The sequence below is a fragment of the Lutra lutra genome, chromosome 4 (assembly GCF_902655055.1).
Source record: "Lutra lutra chromosome 4, mLutLut1.2, whole genome shotgun sequence".
In the NCBI taxonomy this organism is placed as follows: domain Eukaryota; kingdom Metazoa; phylum Chordata; class Mammalia; order Carnivora; family Mustelidae; genus Lutra; species Lutra lutra.
In genome coordinates, this window is record NC_062281.1 from 185799360 (window position 1) to 185815196 (window position 15837).

The following is a 15837-nucleotide window of genomic DNA, read 5'->3' on the forward strand; positions in this document are numbered from 1 at the left end:
AAGCCTGTTTTAAATTACATGTAGAAGGATACTTGCAAAAGTTAAATGAGCACAGCCCAGGGAGAAGCCTGGGTCCCAGCAGCCAGCCACAGACTCTCTGTACCAGGGATGCGGGGCCTCTGGCCTGTGGGGGAGCCCCCTCTCCCCGGCTCCTCCATGGGACTCCGCCTTCTGGAGGGATCCTGCTGCAAGGAGACGCCGAGTCTGTGTCCGTGGCCAAGCCACATGACAGCAGACTCCATGGAGGCCTCGGTGGCACCCCGCCTCCCCCGAGCAGTTCTACAGCCTTGGTGAAGTCCCACAGTCCTACGGGTCTAGACTTCCTCGGACTTTCTCTATCCGGGCCTGTGAGGCTTCATATGTTCTCCCCTTGTCCCATAAGTATTTGTTGATGTTCCCGGACAGGTCAGGCCCTGCAGCTGCAGAAGGAAAGAGTGGAAGTCAGCTGCTGCCCTCCGGGAGCCCGTGGTCCAGGGCAAGAGGAGGGAAGAGGGGCCTCTTTAAACAGAGTGTCCTGGATGACCATCTCATCACAATTGTCCCAAGCTCACCTCCAAAGGGAACATGTATGGGGCCCTAAATGTAACCCCAGTGCAGCCGCTCGGGGCTGGAAACTTAGAAAGTCTTCTGGAAAGAAGGGATGGTCCTGCCAGGACCCCAGGAGTTGTGAGGTTGGCCAGGTGAGGGGAGACCGACAGTGTCGGGAGCACAGGACCTGTGAGGGCACCCGCCTGAGAGGTCCTGAGTCTGTATGGAGGGAGCAGAGCAAGCCAGCAGGAAGGGGGATGGATGGAGAGTGGGCCGGGCTTACCCGGCCTTGCAGCCCACAGTCAGGGATTGGGGCTTTATCCTAAGTCAACAGGGAGCCCCGGATAGGGCTTACAGCAGGAAAGAAACATGATCTGGTTGGAGCTTGTTCTAGTAAGGCCCTGGCTACAGCGGAGAGAATGGATCACCTTGCAGGTCCCGTTTGGAGCACTCAGCATGTCTGGAAACAGATGGGTGTCCGTCCATCCAGGCGTCTCCCCTCTGATCCCCTCCGGGGACTCCAAAACCTGTCGTAGAATGCAAACCTCCTCATTCCTCCAGCCGCCCTCTGTCTCCCTGCCTCCACCCCTTCCAGACACAGGCACTCCAGGCTTGCGGCTCATAAATACCCAGTGTCCCCATCTCTGTGTCTCCTTCTGCCACCATCCCCCTCCTGAGCTTGTCTCTGGTGCCTGCACTGAGCCTCTCCGGGCATCAGACGTGGGGTTCACATTTGCCACGTCACCCCTGTCTCGATACATGGTAGCTCTGTTTATCCTCATCCTGAGACTGTCTCTTGAGGATCCTGTGGGGTCTGTAGCAGAGCTCGAATCAGCCAAAAGGTAGACAAGAAGGTGCTGACCCTTTCCCTGACATTGCAGGCATCCTGGACCTGGGGCCCTGAGGGCCAGGGGGCCATCCTGCTGGTGAACTGTGACCGAGACACGCCCTGGCTGCCCAAGGAGGACTTAAACGATGAGAAGGTCTACACCAAGGAAGGTGCCATCAGGACTCACACTCGGAATGGGTGGGGGGTTGGGCAATGGAAACACGCATGCTCAGCCCTGGGCTGGGCCAAGACTGAGGCAGGAGTGACCTTTAGTCTCCTGGGGATGGTGGACTCCAATATCCACTCTTGGGACACCTGGGTCACTCAGTCTGTTAAGCATCCAACTCTTGATTTTGGATCAGGTCATGATCTTGGGATTGTGAGATCAAGCCCTGTGTCCAGCTCTTTGCTGGGTCTGGAGCTTGCTTAGGATTGTCTCCCTCTCCCTCTGCACCTCCCTGCTCTGCTCTCTCACTCTCAAAAAAAAAAAAAAAAAAAAAAGATCCATTCTTGCTAAAAAACAGAAAAAAACTATTAACAAGGTTCAATGGGAACCATGGCTTGTAACAGGAGTTACACATACACAAACACATAGGGAAAGAACTGGAAGGAAATTCCCAAAAAGTTACAGGAGGTCATGGTATTAGAGAAGACAACCTGTTGTGCTTCTCTGTGGTTCCTACAATACACATGTGTGGGGTTTTCTGTCCTGATTGGAAAAGCAACAATTATTCCTGAGCTCACATTCCAGCTGCCTGTCTCTTAATTCTAACCTCTTCTGTATCCCCCGCTCCCCAGACCTCAAGGACATGTCCCAGATGATCCTGCGGACCAAAGGCCCTGAGCGCCTCCCCGCCGGATACGAGATAGTTCTCTACATTTCCATGGCGGACTCGGACAAAGTGGGCGTGTTCTACGTGGAGAGTGAGTGACCCCAGTTCAACCCCTCTGGAAGTTTCTATCCATTTGGTGCTCACTGAGCTAACTTCCTCAGGGCCCGGTTTGCCCTCCTGCTCCCCAGAGCACCGCCCCCCCCCCCCCCCGCAGCAGCTATGACCTCTGCAGGTGCACGTGACTGGAGAGGGCCAGGACCCGCTTCTTAGTAATGGTCCCTGGGAGCACTGTTGCTGTCCTGTGAGGTCAGGAGGCCCCAGGGATAGGCCTCTCCTCTCTCAAAGGAGTTGGTACTGATGGGGGTTTATGTACAACCCAGAGCCCCTCTATCCTCTTGATGGTGACAGGACATCCTGGGCCCTAACTGTGTAGGGAACATGCTTCTGCCACAGAGCCAGTCCTCACAGCCACCTGCTCTGTCTCATGCCTCCTATAAATATGTGTTGAGCCCCCTCCGCACCCAGCACTGTTCTCAGTGCTGGGGTCCCCTGCAGTGAGCTCTGCAGTCACACCCCATGTGTGTCTCCCTCTGCCACCATCCCTCTCCTGAGCTTGGGGGAGGGGATGATCTGGGCATGATAAGGAGCACAATGGGAGAAAATGACACCCACCAAGTACTAGGGACTTTCAGAGGCAGAGGTGAGAGATCGCAGGCCCTGGGCCATCCAAAAAGGCCTCACTGAGCAGGTGACATTTGAGCTGAGGCCCAAATCCACAGTGTGAAGGACCCAGACATTCATGAGCTGAGGGAAAAGTGTTCTAATTAGAGGAAACAGCACACACAAAGCAGAGAGGAGTGGAACCAGCTTGGAGTGTTAGGGGAGCAAAAGGGAGAGACTAGAGGTGGGGGATGTGTTGGAGTCAAGGTCAGCAAGCTGGACAGGGACCAGGGGCATGAGGAGCAGGCTTGGATTTTATTCTGAGAGCAGTGGAAAGCCATTAGAGAGTTTTAAGCAAGAGACTGTCAAGATCTGATTTATGTATTAAAAAGCTCTCTCAGCAAAATAGTTAGCTTTGCAATTTGCCATGATGCGAGGTGGGGTTTCCCTTGTGTGCCCAGCTGTCTGGGGGGCCCAGGATCTCTGGCCTACCTCTGGGGACCACCTCTGAACAGGCCCGCTAGCACCAGGACAGTCGCCATGAGGAGCTAGTCATGGGAGCCCCGGACCCTCACTGCAGGGAGTGATTTAGCCCAGACAGCAGTGGACTGCTGCCACCCAAGGCCAGTCCTGATCCACCCTGGGCCTGGCAGTGGCCTCCCCAAGATTGGAATGTCCCCAGAGTCAGGCCGGCTCTGCTGCCCCAGGGGGCCGGAGATGTTGATGTTTGTCCCCGTCCAGTCCAAGGCAACCGCAGAAGATGGGGCTGACGGCGCGGCAGGAGGGAGTGGTACAGCAGAACCCCCACCTGCTCCTCTCAACCATGACATTCAACTGGGACATGCGGCGTGTTGCTAATAGTGGCCCCTGGCCATTATCTAGAGGGTGCTGCTCATTAATGGGAGTGGATTGTAGTCTGGCCCCATAATCGCATCCCTGCCCCTCCCTTGCCATCCGAGATGGGCCCTGAGCAGACAGACGCCTTGAGACATGGCTGTTCCCCAGTCTGCCTTATAGGACTACTGTCCTGTGGGGCACAGGGGGCACCTTACTGATGCAGTGATGAGTCTAAAATAGTTTTCCCACGAAATGCGGAATCGTGGAAAGAACGGAGTGGGGAGTAGGATGGGGAGGGGGTTTCTCCGTCTGTGGCAGTTTTCCTTTCTTCTGTGCAAACATTTCCAGGTTTTGTCAAAATCTCAGTACACCTATGGGGGAGAATGGGCCGTATTACACAAATGTTTCATGTCACCTGGGTCCCCCAAGAGCAGGGAGCTGGGCTAAAGGCCAAGGGATCCTAAGAAGGAAGTCTAGTGCCTGGGGGGTTCAAACCCTGCATCTGGGCAAGTCTACTTACCAGTCTGTGACTTGGGTTCAGCTGTGATGTGACATGGGGATGATGGGGGGCATGACGGTCCCTGCTGAGGTTGGGGACTAAACAAGGACCATGTGTGAGACACCCAGCACAGGAGTGGGCCCATGGAATGCCCTCTAGAGATGGCCCTTGTTGGTTTGGCTGGGATCATTCTGATGATTATGAATTAGAACCCTTGTAATAGACAGAAGTCCCCCATGTTGTTAGGAAGACACTGATGTCTGGGTTCCAGCCTCAGATTCTGCCCCAGGATCCTGAAGTTGGGGCCTGACTTCTTCCAATAACAATACAGTGACCAGCTTGTCCCCGTTTGCCAAGGACTTCCCTGGTTGTCACAGTGAAAATCCCCCTCCCTGGGAAACCCGAGTCCCAGGCAAACCAGGACGGTTGGTTGCACCATCAGGGAGTCTCCTTGGAAGCTTGGGAGGTGGAATGGCTCCAAGGTGACCAGAAGGGTTATGCCAAACCAGAACACGCGCCGGCCGGTAGGGCCAATGCCTGGGGCCAAGGAGAGGTCAGGGTGGCTGGCAGGCCCAGCCCGGAGCATGTGGGCCGCTCAGAGAAGGGCATTGTTGGTTCCTGCAGGGAGAGCCGGCCATGCTCAGGCAGCCTGCCCCAAGCTGGGGACGGGGGAAGCAGGCTCCTTAGGACAGTGGCTGCATTGTTCCCACCAGCAAGTCAATCCACCTGGAGCTGGCCCAAGCACCAGAAAGAGAGACGTGTGTAAATCACAGGCCACAGGAGGGAGAAAATCACCTGCAGAGGAGTGAGAACGTGTCCTTCCACCTGACCCAGCTTCCTGGCCAGACCCCATCCCTCCCCAGGCCCAGGTGGAGTGCCCTGCCACCCGGAGTCCTGGGGAAGCTTTGGAGGTTTCTGCAAAGACGAGTCAGCTTCTGGGCCCGAGATCTCTCCCCTGAGCCTCAACCCAAGCAGCCTGAATGCCTGGAAGAGACCTTTTTAATTACAAAGATCTTTCTGGATGTATTCAGCAGTTAGGATCTACTGAGGGCGCACCCTGCTGTTTCCGAGTGAGAAGGACTTCATCTTCTCGGTCAGCTCCTTGGCACGTCCAGGGTCTCAGCCTGTTGGCCTCATTTCTTGGGCCCAGCCAAGGGGAGGAGAGGTGAGGTATTGTTTCTTTGCCTTCTGCTCATAAGCCGTTCAACACAAAGGCCATGAGTTTTGATGGGCGTGCCAACTCGGCTCAGGCGCTCGTCTTCCTGACATCTACAGGTCCCAGCTGTGTTAATGATGGTTACCCGTGGTTAACGGGTGTCCCTAAGTTACTGATGTTGTGTCATTCTATCTTGCAATGACCTTGTGGCCTAGGTGATATTGGCCCCATTTAACAGATGGGTAAACTGAGGCTTGGGAAGTTTAAGTGAATTCCCAGAGGTTTTGCTGCTTGTAAAGCCTGACTGGTATTGGAACCCAGGTCTCTCTGACTCTGGAAGTCATAACCAGTAAGGTCATGTGCCCTCAATGAGACATATAACCAGGGTCCCCCTGAACACATTGTCCTACATGAGGAGCTGTCCCAAACCCAGGCTTCGGAGTTTCCTCCATTTAATCTGCTGGTGTTCAGCATACACCCTGCTTGTACGAGGACCGACCCACGGGTGACTAGTGATTAACCATCACTGTTGTTGCTGACAGTATGTCCTAAGCTGAGCCTGATTCTGCCCTTCCAGCTCTGCGGGGCATAAAGAAACTCCTTCTGGAACTACATAGGGTTCTGCCTCCACGCCTTTGGCAATGCAAGTATCTGTTTCCTCTCCTCACTGTACCCCACCTCTGCCACCCCAAAGGGCATCTCAAAGTCTCCCTTCATCTGCTCACATGCTCCCCATCCTGCCTCCCTTCCCCCCACTCCCCACCCCAGTAACCTGCCCAGAGCTCTCACCCATGTTACAACACTTCCCACGTCAGCATTATCATCGGCCGAGCACTGCTGTTGGACAGACAGAGGTATAGAATCTTGCCCATTTCTATCCACTACCCCCCACCCCCAGAGGTTGCCCATGCTGGGAACAGAGTAGTAATGCTGCTCTGGCCTGAAAATTCTCCTATAGGGAGTGGTGTGGAAGCCACGGGGTCATTCGGTAGACAATGATTAAACACGACCTGTGTGATGCTGGCACTGGGCCCAGCCAGGCCTGTCTCGGCCCTCAGGTGACAGTCTCTCAGGGCCAAGAACTAAACACTGAGATCATATCCCCTCAGAAGGGCTGTGATGGGCAAGGAGGAGACGGCAGAAGCTCCACACGGACCCCGGCTTGGTGTCTGGAGGATCCGGCGTAATTCCCAGAAGGGACCCAAATCAAGGCCTGGAAGGAAAGAACTCTGCCCCGCGGAGGGAATGGCACTGGAAAGAGCTGGGGGCTGCCAGTGGGACAGACGCACTGGGGAAACCTGTCTTTCCGCCCAGCCACGAGCCAGTACAGCCAGACACCATGCGTGTGGCTTTACACCAATGTGACTTTCATCACACGGACAGAAATTTGGGATATAAATGGGCATCTTGGGGTTTTGCGTATAAAAGGGGAGGGGAGCTTGGGGTTCAGAATTGCACATGAATTTGAGCCCCAGCTTGGCCACTTGCTGGTTATATGACCACAGCAACCCATTTCTCCTTTCTGAGACTCGGTTTCCTCATGTGTAAAGCAGGAACGTACTGTCCTTCCTCAGCACCTCTCAGTGCTCAGTCATCACCCGCTATCAGAGCGCCTGGGCCATTCCTGGGCGCCAGCCCATCTTCTAGATGAGGAAGCTGGAAGCTGGAGAGGTGGTCCGGTTCTCACCACGGGCGAGCGCCCGGCAGTGCTGGGACGATGACCGGCGCCATGGCCCTTCCGGTGGCATTTTCTGCTTGTGCTTATCTCCCTGTGTCTAGAGGACGAGTCACTCTGCTCTCTTGTCCCCTGCCCCACTGACACACCCCTGGCGGGGGCGGGGGCCTGACATGAGCCCCTCTCCCTCCAGACCCATTTTTCGGCCAACGTTACATCCACATTCTGGGCCGGCGGAAGCTCTACCATGTGGTCAAGTACACGGGTGGCTCGGCGGAGCTGCTGTTCTTCGTGGAAGGCCTGCGCTTCCCCGACGAGGGCTTCCCGGGCCTGGTCTCCATCCACGTCAGCCTGCTGGAGTACATGGCCGAGGTGAGGGCTCCTGGGTCACCACCATGAAGGGCCATCCCTGGGGACCAGGTGGGAGTCTTTCCAGCATGCCACTCTCAGGGGTTCCCATGAGGCTCCAAAGCACTGGGGCGGGGGTGGGGGTTGGCCAAGCCTAGAGACCCACCCACCAACCTACACGCACCTGCCTGCCAGGCTCCTCTGGGCTGTGCTATAGGGGTCCTCCTGCTGGCCGTGCCTGCTCCCCAGGAACCCCCATGGGTGAGGTTTTCCGGCGTTCCCCACAGTGGTGTGGTCTGTCCTCCTCCCTGCAGTGCTATAGGCCTAGTTCTGAGGCACAGATGCCCAGGCAGGAAGGAAACTAGGCCATACACTTGAGGTTTTCCCTCCCCAGACTGACCCTTCACCCTAACTGTGGGTTATACCAACTCTGACCACAGGCTGAGCCCATCCCCCCAACCCTGCAGGCAGACATCTCACTCGCCGTTGTTCTTGGTTTGGGGAAACTGGACGAGAAGGAGAATGTCTGCCCCTCTAGAGGAGAAGCCCCCCTCACTTAGAGTGTGTCCTGCTGACAAGGCCTCTTCTCGCAAAGACCGCAGCCCCAGACTCCCACCTCTCGGGCCCACCCCGCTTTGCTCAGATATAGGGAGGGACCTGGCTGCCCTCCCCGACACAGGGTCCCCTCCCCATTGTCACTTCCAGAGTACTGGGGGCAGGGCACAGTGGGCTCTGTAGAAGGAGAGGCTGAACCTAGCTTACACTTATGAGAACGGGCTCTGGAGTCAGACTGCCCAGTTCCAAGCCCTGGGAGACACTGGGCAGGTGAATTTGCCCCCTGTGCCTTAGTTTCCCCATCCGTAAGACAAACGGCAGAAGTTTCTGCTTCCTGGGGTGGTTGTGAGCACCCATACTTGTAAGAACTCCTTCACAAAGCATCCTCAAGTCCCTCAGAAGAATAAAGGCAGGAAGGGCAGCACTAACAGGACGGGACAGAGAAGGGCTTCTGCTCCCATCTGTGCCTGGAGTAGCCTGGCCATCGGGGCCTCAGACTGGCCCCTCCAGCAGGCACCAGCAGAGACTCACAAGGCAGACCCAGGCAGGAAAGGACAGCTAGGGCCCTAGTCCCACCTGCTCCCACGGTCTCTGCCAAGGGCAGGTGCCCATTTCCTGTAGCTGTTCAAAGCCAACTACATACACAAAGGAACCCCAGAATCGACTCATTTTCCCTCAGGTTCCAAGCAAGCTTCCTGAACCTTTACTTAAAGAACCATCTGGACATAGCAAAATTCCCCCAAGAAACATTAAAACGCTCACCTATAGAAAAGAGCAAGGTCCCAAAGCAGAGACAGAAGAAGGCGTGGCTGGCCCAGCCATCCTCTGGGCTGGTTTCAGGACAGGGACTTTGATGGGGCAAGACCCAATCGTGGTTGAGAGTATGAAGGCAGCAGCCTGACCACGTGGGTTTAAATCCAGGCTCCCCCCGCCCCCGACTAACCACGTGAAACAGGTCTGTGACTAGAAGCCTGTGACTCAGTTTCCCTACCTGTAAGACACGGGTTATAATAGTATCTTCCCCCTGCAGTTGCTGTGAGGCAGAAATGAAATGGCATGTGTGGCGCTAGCCCAGGGCCTAGTATACTACAAGTGCTCAATAAATGTAGTTTTGTCATCAGATTCACCCACTTTAGGAAGCAGGCATCAAAGCTACCCTGACCAGACTTTCTGGTCCCCTCACCTCTCCCACATCCAGAAGATTCCCCTGACTCCCATCTTCACGGACACTGTGATATTCCGGATTGCTCCGTGGATCATGACCCCCAACATCTTGCCTCCCGTGTCGGTGTTCGTGTGCTGGTAAGCGATGGCCAGGGCACAGGGAGGTGGCACGGCCGAGTCGCTAAAGCTGGGGCTTTACGGATAGACAGCTCTGAGTTCAGAGCCTGGCTCTGTCCCTTACCCACTGTGTGACCTTGAGCAACTCCTTTGACCTCTCTGTGCCTCTGTTTCTCTGAAATGCTGACATCACAGCATCACTGTGGGCACTAAATGAAGCAGCTCAAGTATTAATCCAAGGTCCTGGCTCTTGCGTATGCTATAAAAATAAGGTCTGTCACCCCTTTTCTCATTTTTGGCTTGTGTCGTCTGCTTGGGAACCTCCTGTACAGTGGATATTCAGCTCCTCTTATGCAGCTTTTTTTTTTTTTGAGCAGCTATCATGTGCTAGACATCTGCAGCAAGATGAGAAACAAGAGAAAGTGCCCTGCAGGTGGCTGCTGGCCATGACGAGAGGGCCCTGCAGCCCTGGGCCCATCCCCCTGCCTCTGGGCTAGAGAGAACTCTCCAGAAATCTGGGCGGGTTGGGGGGGGAAGAGTGCCCCTTCTCATTCATGACCTTGGCAAATACCATGGGTGGAGGAATTTGTCTGGCCTTGGCTCCAGCATCCTTCGCAAAGGTGACTAGGAACCCATGTGTGGCCTCATCTTCCCAGCACAACCCAGAGGTGAAAGCTGCTTGTAGCCACCTCAGTTGGACTGGCCCTTGACCCTCCTCACCCTTCCTCCTGCCTCCCTCTCTTCCCCGAACTTCTCAGCATGAAGGACAATTACTTGTTCCTGAAAGAGGTGAAGAACCTGGTTGAGAAAACCAACTGCGAACTGAAGGTCTGCTTCCAGTATATCAACCGAGGGGACCGCTGGATCCAGGTGAGGCCCTGCAGGCTGGGAGGGATGTGGTCCAAGGCTCAGGCAAGAAGAGTTGGCTTAACATCAGCTCCGTGGCACCTAGCAGCTCCGTGGATGGGAATTCTGCTATTGGCTCCTACGTGCCCATGTGCACAGAGACAAATGTAGAAGGCAATTCTCTGCAGCATTGCTTCTTGAAGTAGCAAAAGACTGTCCCCCAAGAGAGACTGGGTCACCATATGAGCAGATAGCCTTACCATGGAGTACTATACAACAGCGAAAAAGAAGCCAACCTAGAAATACAGAATGCACTTCAAATGGAGATGTTACTTGCAAGAAATGTAAATAGGATGTTATTATGTTTTAAGAAATGGGGTTGATAGGAGTCAAACATGCTTGGAGCAGGCAGAGACTATTTGGAGAAGGATATATAAGGAACCCCTGCCGTCGCTTGCCAGGAAGGAGAACTAGGGAGGCTGGCTCATCTGATGGCTCTCTTTGGTGTCCCCACAGGATGAAGTTGAGTTTGGCTACATAGAGGCCCCCCACAAAGGCTTCCCCGTGGTATTGGACTCCCCCCGAGATGGAAACCTGAAGGACTTCCCAGTGAAGCAGCTTCTGGTGAGATGCTGAATGCCACCTCAGGGTAGAGGGTTGGGGAAAAGATCCTGGGGACTCTTACAGGGCAGAGTGGGCAGGAGACCTGGGGGCACCTTTGACAAGTTAGTCTATTGACCAGCACCTCCATCTTCTCATCTGCAGAATGGGTCAGTTGGGATAGTGACCTCCATGGTCCTTTCCTTGGAGAGTTTTCTCAGAGGAGAGCATGACACTACCCCCATGGCCTGGCACACCACAGGTGCTCAATAAATGTACCATTGTTATCAGTTTCACCCACTTTGGAAGGCAGGAATGAAAAGCACCCTGACACGACTTCTCAATCCCCTGGGTAAAAAATTTACTCATAGGGGAGTTTTCTCATAGGAAATGGGAACTTATGGGAAAGGGGCAGCTCCTGCCCTTGCCCCTGCCCCACCCCCACCTTGCAGAAAAATCAGTTTCAAAGAGGAAAGTTAGAGTTAAGCCATTGTCAAAAATTATGGTTCCAACTTCAAAGCTCCCTGAAGCTGCAGGCTTTGAAGTTGGAACCATAATCAGTCTGTGGGTTTGTTTGTTTTTTTTTAAACAATCCAACCCCCTGATTCTAGAGGCCATTACCACTCCCACTGATGCCCTTAGCCACTGGTGGAGTGAGGGCAGAACCAAAACATCCTTCTTTTGTCCTCACCTTCCACCTTGAACAGGCAGGGGAGGTGAGGACAGAGCACGGAGCAGAGACTGGGATAGATCAGGGGCTCTTCCCAAGGTCGCACATGGGACAGCTTCTGCTAGAGTCGGAAACATTCACAGGCTCACCTCTACTTCTTGAGAACTTAACCTAGGGCCCTCACCACAGGGAGATGGTGCTAGAGCCTGGCCTGGCATCTTGTCCCACTCCTTGACCTGAGGCAAGCAGCTGAACCTCGTCAAGCCTCAGTTTGCTCATCTGTAAATGGGGCTAGAAATGGCATTCCTCTCACAGAATCATTGTGAAGATTGAAGGCACCTAGAAGGCGTCCTCCTACTCCTAATACAATGCTCATTATTAGCTGCCCTTACGGTTGTCATCCCACAGCCCTGGACATTGTCCTTGGTAAGGACTGTCCGCTTCTTCCCACTCTGGGAGGGTTAGAGTCAAGCTGGTCTTCAGCAGCAGTGGCCACAAGCCTGAGAACCACGGCCTCCCAGCTCCTGCTCTCACGGTCTTCCCGGGTTGTCACCTGCCTTCAATGTTCCAGGCTGGCTTGGTGCCAAGGTCCACGGCTGCATTGTTCCTGGGGACCTGGGCCAAGCCCGGCTTTGTGCTGCGTGCCTGCCTGCCTACGTGTGCCCTAAAGCCCAGCTGCCCCAGCTTCCGGCAACACACACCTTACCATCTGGGGCTCCCGGGTGAGAAAGCACTAAGCTGTAGCCATCCACACCACTGGGCATGGCTGTCCCTTGAGCCTCTCAGCTGGGCGAGGATAAGGCACATCTTCCCACCCCAGGGGATTTTTTTTACCAAGAAGTTTTCTCAGGCAAGCTTTGTTCCAGCCCCAGTACAAGTTCCCAAGCAAGGGCTCTACTGTTTCATCAAAAAGTCCTGAAAGGAACCTTAAAATTCAAGGGTCCCTGGGGTTATATTGTGCACCAACTCTCGTTTCTTGGAGCTCTGTTCAAAAAAGGATTCTGAGGCTGTCTCTGGGCTCAGGGGAGAGGAATGGGTTGGGACGGTCTATATGTTACATGTCTGCCATACCTGCGTGAATCGGTCAGATGTTCCTAGGTAAGGCTGCGGGGACAAACAACCCGCAAACTGTAGGGGCTGACAACAGCAGAGGTCCATTTCTTGCCTGTATCTTGCACTGATGTCTGGTTGGTCTTCTGCAGCCCTGCTTCCGAGTGCCTTCCCCATTCCAGAGCCCAGGCTGAAAGTGCAGTGCTAGCCTGGGAAACACCGTTCTCCTAGCACAAGGAGCAGAGAATGATTTGGTCTTATGGCTTCTGCTCTGAACGGGCATGCGTCACTTCGGCTCACATTTCACTGGCCAAAGCCAGTCACGTGACTGAGTCCAACACTGGGTGCGGAATTCTGTTCCTTCGGCCGGGAGATACCGCCATGCATACCAGCTATGGCTCAGGAAGCAAAAATCCTCTTCCGGGGGGAGAGGGCAGCAAGTCTCTGGGCACAACAATAGAACCTACAGGTCTCCCTCTTTTACAGATGGGGAATCTGGCTCCTTCTACGGATGGGGAAACTGGCGGTCAGATAAATAAAGAGATAAACAGGGATGTCAAGGGCACAAAATGAGAACCAGCCCTAAAGTCACCAGTGTGTCTCTGGGTCCAGAAACAGAGGCGCATGATGAGACCCAGTGCACACACGCACTAATACATACTTATATACCGTCGGGCAGGCCCACCCTCATGCCAGCCTGCCCACAAACTCAGCCTCCCTATGTCTTACCCCCTGCTCTTCAGTGGGACTAAGAAGACCCCTAGAAACCAAGTGCCCACAGTGCCAGCCCAAAGATAGTGAAACAGTAGTCCTCAGTGGTTAGCTGAGCTGGGGTTAAGGACCTCTGGCTACAGGAGACTAATGATGGGTGTGTGCTCCCTGCCCAGGGCCCAGATTTCGGCTATGTGACCCGGGAGCCCCTCTTCGAGCCTGTCACCAGCCTTGATTCCTTTGGGAACCTGGAGGTCAGTCCACCAGTGACTGTGAACGGCAAGGCCTACCCCCTGGGCCGGATTCTCATCGGGAGCAGCTTTCCTCTGTAAGAGAGACAAGAGTGGGGCTCAGGGGGTTGGGGGAGTGGGGAGATGTTACTCTTTCTCTTTAGGAGTAGCCTGGGCTGTTCACACGTGGAGAGACTATCTGGGAGAATGAACCCCTTCCACGACTCTTAAAAATAAAACCAAGTTAGCCTTTATATCTTAGTATGACTTAGAATCTAATATAAAGCTAAATAGCTCTTCCCAAAATGGGAGGTTGTATAATGAGATTATAAACCAGGAAAGGAAGGGACGAAGGAGTCCATAAAAGGTAACTGAAAGAGGCTGAGTGGGAAGGTAGCAACAAGTCCTTGGGGTTGCCAATACACCAAAGAGGGATGAGAAGACATGGCCCTGCCCCAAAGTGTGAGTACTTGGCTCTTGGGCCTGTCCACAACACTGTCACTCCCTCCCCAGGTGACCCACTTCCCAATAAAAAGGCAGATTCTTCTTTGGTCAGGACAATCACTACGAAGACTGAATACTGTGGGTCCTCATTTCACAAAAGGGCTGCCAGCAACCTGCATACATGGGATCAGCCAGGATTTGGGCACCAAATCCCTGTGAGCTACAACGGGGGATGCTCTACCTTCTGGGAGGAGGCCAGTGCCCGTTTGCCTACCTCTCTCCTCCCTCCACTCAGTAGTCAATCATCCATTCCTCAGGTATTTTCCATGCCCTAGCCAAGTGCCAAGTGCGAGCCATGGCATTCTAAACCTGAAGTCTAGCCCCCACCTTCAAGGAAACAGTGGAGATCACAGACATGAAACAGTTGAGGGCAGAGGGATGACCATATACAGTGATAGAAAGAATGATAGGGAGCTGGGGAACCCAAAGAGGGGTCCCTAACCCCTTTAGGGAGTCCAGAGAGGGCTCCTTAGAAACAAATATTTATTGAGGGCCTTCTCTGTCAGGCACTGCTCTGGGCTCTAGGGATACATCAGTGACCCAAGCAGGCAAAGCCCCAGATCTTGGGAAATTTTCAATCACGGTGGGAGGAGTACAAAAAATCAACACGGAAGCCAGGAAATGAGACGCTTCTGGATGCTAATAAGTTGCAATGAAGAAGGTAAAATAGGGTTCCATGGCAAAGAGTGATAGGGCAGGTGCACTTTAGCTTTTGTGGTTTTAAGGAAATGACTTGGGAATCGAGGCTTGAATGAGAAGGGAGCAGCCATGGGAAGATCAGAGGGAAAGGCATTTCATATAGATGGAACAGCAAGGGCAAAGACTTTGAAGGGCTAGCTAACACGTAGGAAGTAGAACAAGGGGGAAGGCAGGGAGAGGAAGTAGCAGGTCCAGGCAGGGACCAAATCAGAGAGGAATTTCTTGGCCACTGGAAGGGCCTTGAGTAATAGTCTAAGGGCACTAGGGAGATTGAAGACCTCAGAGAGTCTAAAAGTCAGGAAGGGCTTCCTGGAGGAGGTGTCTCTTGAACTGATTAAAGATGGAAGTTAAGTAGAAGTTAATGTAACAAAGAGGCACATGGGCTCAGGCAGATTTTGGAACCATACCTGTGCCCTAGCCCCCCTCCAGCAGTCCAGGCAGGGCCACTGAGCGCAGAAGATGGTCTCTTTATGTCAACTGACACCCTCAGTATCTGAAAAAGCTGAAGGCGGGGCTCCATGCCATTCATACAGACCATGGCTCCAGCTAATGCCTCCTTCTTTCCCCTTGGGCTCAAATGCCTTCTTGCCTGCACCAGGGTCTCTCAACCCTGTGGTTCAGGCTCCTTCCCCTGTCTTTTGCTGATGCCACCTAGGATACAGGCTGGGTTGCAGAGGCTGAACTGCTGCCAGCCCTCTGGTGAGGCAGGTACAGTGGGAGATCTGAAAAGCGGCCTCCTCCCCACCCACCTCTACCCCCAGATCTGGCGGTCGGAGGATGACCAAGGTGGTGCGGGACTTCCTGCAGGCCCAGCAGGTGCAGGCGCCCGTGGAACTCTACTCGGACTGGCTGACCGTGGGCCACGTGGACGAGTTCATGACCTTCGTCCCCATTCCGGGCAAAAAGGTGAGCTAGTCCCTCAGTCTAGAGTGAATAGGATGATGGCGAACCCATGTACTACCAGCTCTTGTCAGCAGGGGCCAGGATCTACAGGTAGTGGACTACATGCATAAAGGAAGAAGGAAGTAGGCTCAAGTTGGTTTACCTGTTGTCGCTGTGGCGGGCAAATGTTTAATCCCATATACCAAAATACTAGCATTGCAACAAGTCATCAATGTACAAATATAAATGAGAGATTTTACGTTCTTTGATCCATACCAAGTCTTCAAAATCTGGTGCGCATTTTACTCTTAACCACACATCTCAATTCAGATTAGCCACAATTCCGGAGTCCAATAATCACGGGGCTCGTGGCTACTGTATTTGCTGTGATGCTCTAGAGAGCTCTGGGGTTATGGGCCTGGGGCTTTTTCATTTTCTGACGTG

The 15837-nt window shown here is 53.9% G+C and overlaps 1 protein-coding gene across 1 annotated transcript in view; it reads left to right on the top strand.

Annotated features, from left to right (window-relative positions):
* Positions 1-15837, top strand: part of PADI2 (peptidyl arginine deiminase 2) — a 43790-nt gene that overhangs the window by 20209 nt on the left and 7744 nt on the right. Inside the window, exons 5-12 of the mRNA XM_047726511.1 lie at positions 1410-1527; positions 2156-2281; positions 7211-7389; positions 9119-9222; positions 9960-10071; positions 10564-10671; positions 13255-13406; positions 15273-15417. Of these exons, the coding sequence (XP_047582467.1) occupies positions 1410-1527; positions 2156-2281; positions 7211-7389; positions 9119-9222; positions 9960-10071; positions 10564-10671; positions 13255-13406; positions 15273-15417 (1044 nt within the window). The remainder of the gene's footprint in view (positions 1-1409; positions 1528-2155; positions 2282-7210; positions 7390-9118; positions 9223-9959; positions 10072-10563; positions 10672-13254; positions 13407-15272; positions 15418-15837) is intronic.